At 45.9% G+C, this 205-nt stretch overlaps 1 protein-coding gene across 5 annotated transcripts in view; it reads right to left on the bottom strand.

Moving 5' to 3' along the window:
• Positions 1-205, bottom strand: part of AP3B2 (adaptor related protein complex 3 beta 2 subunit) — an 84,465-nt gene that overhangs the window by 38,558 nt on the left and 45,702 nt on the right. For all 5 annotated transcript variants that reach the window (XM_019504522.1, XM_019504523.1, XM_019504518.1 and 2 more), the window contains exon 10: positions 1-53. In XM_019504522.1, the coding sequence (XP_019360067.1) occupies positions 1-53 (53 nt within the window). The remainder of the gene's footprint in view (positions 54-205) is intronic.

Here is a 205-nt window from a genome sequence, read left to right as displayed (position 1 = left end):
TCCTCTTAATGGACATTGTAGCCACATTCTGCAGCACCACATACTGCACCTCGCTACAGAGGAGAAAAAAGAAGAGCAGTCAGCTAGCAAGGGATTTGAGGGGTAACATGAAGATTTATACCAGTATGCCAGTAACAAGAGGATCAGGGAAAGTATGGGTCCCTTACTGAATGGGGGAGGCAACTTAGTGACAGAGGATGAAGAA

This window comes from Gavialis gangeticus, unplaced genomic scaffold, assembly GCF_001723915.1.
Source record: "Gavialis gangeticus isolate Ggan-Ray unplaced genomic scaffold, GavGan_comp1, whole genome shotgun sequence".
Taxonomy (NCBI): Eukaryota; Metazoa; Chordata; order Crocodylia; family Gavialidae; genus Gavialis; species Gavialis gangeticus.
Note: the sequence above shows the minus strand (reverse complement) of the source record. Positions and strands in the feature narration are given on the sequence as shown.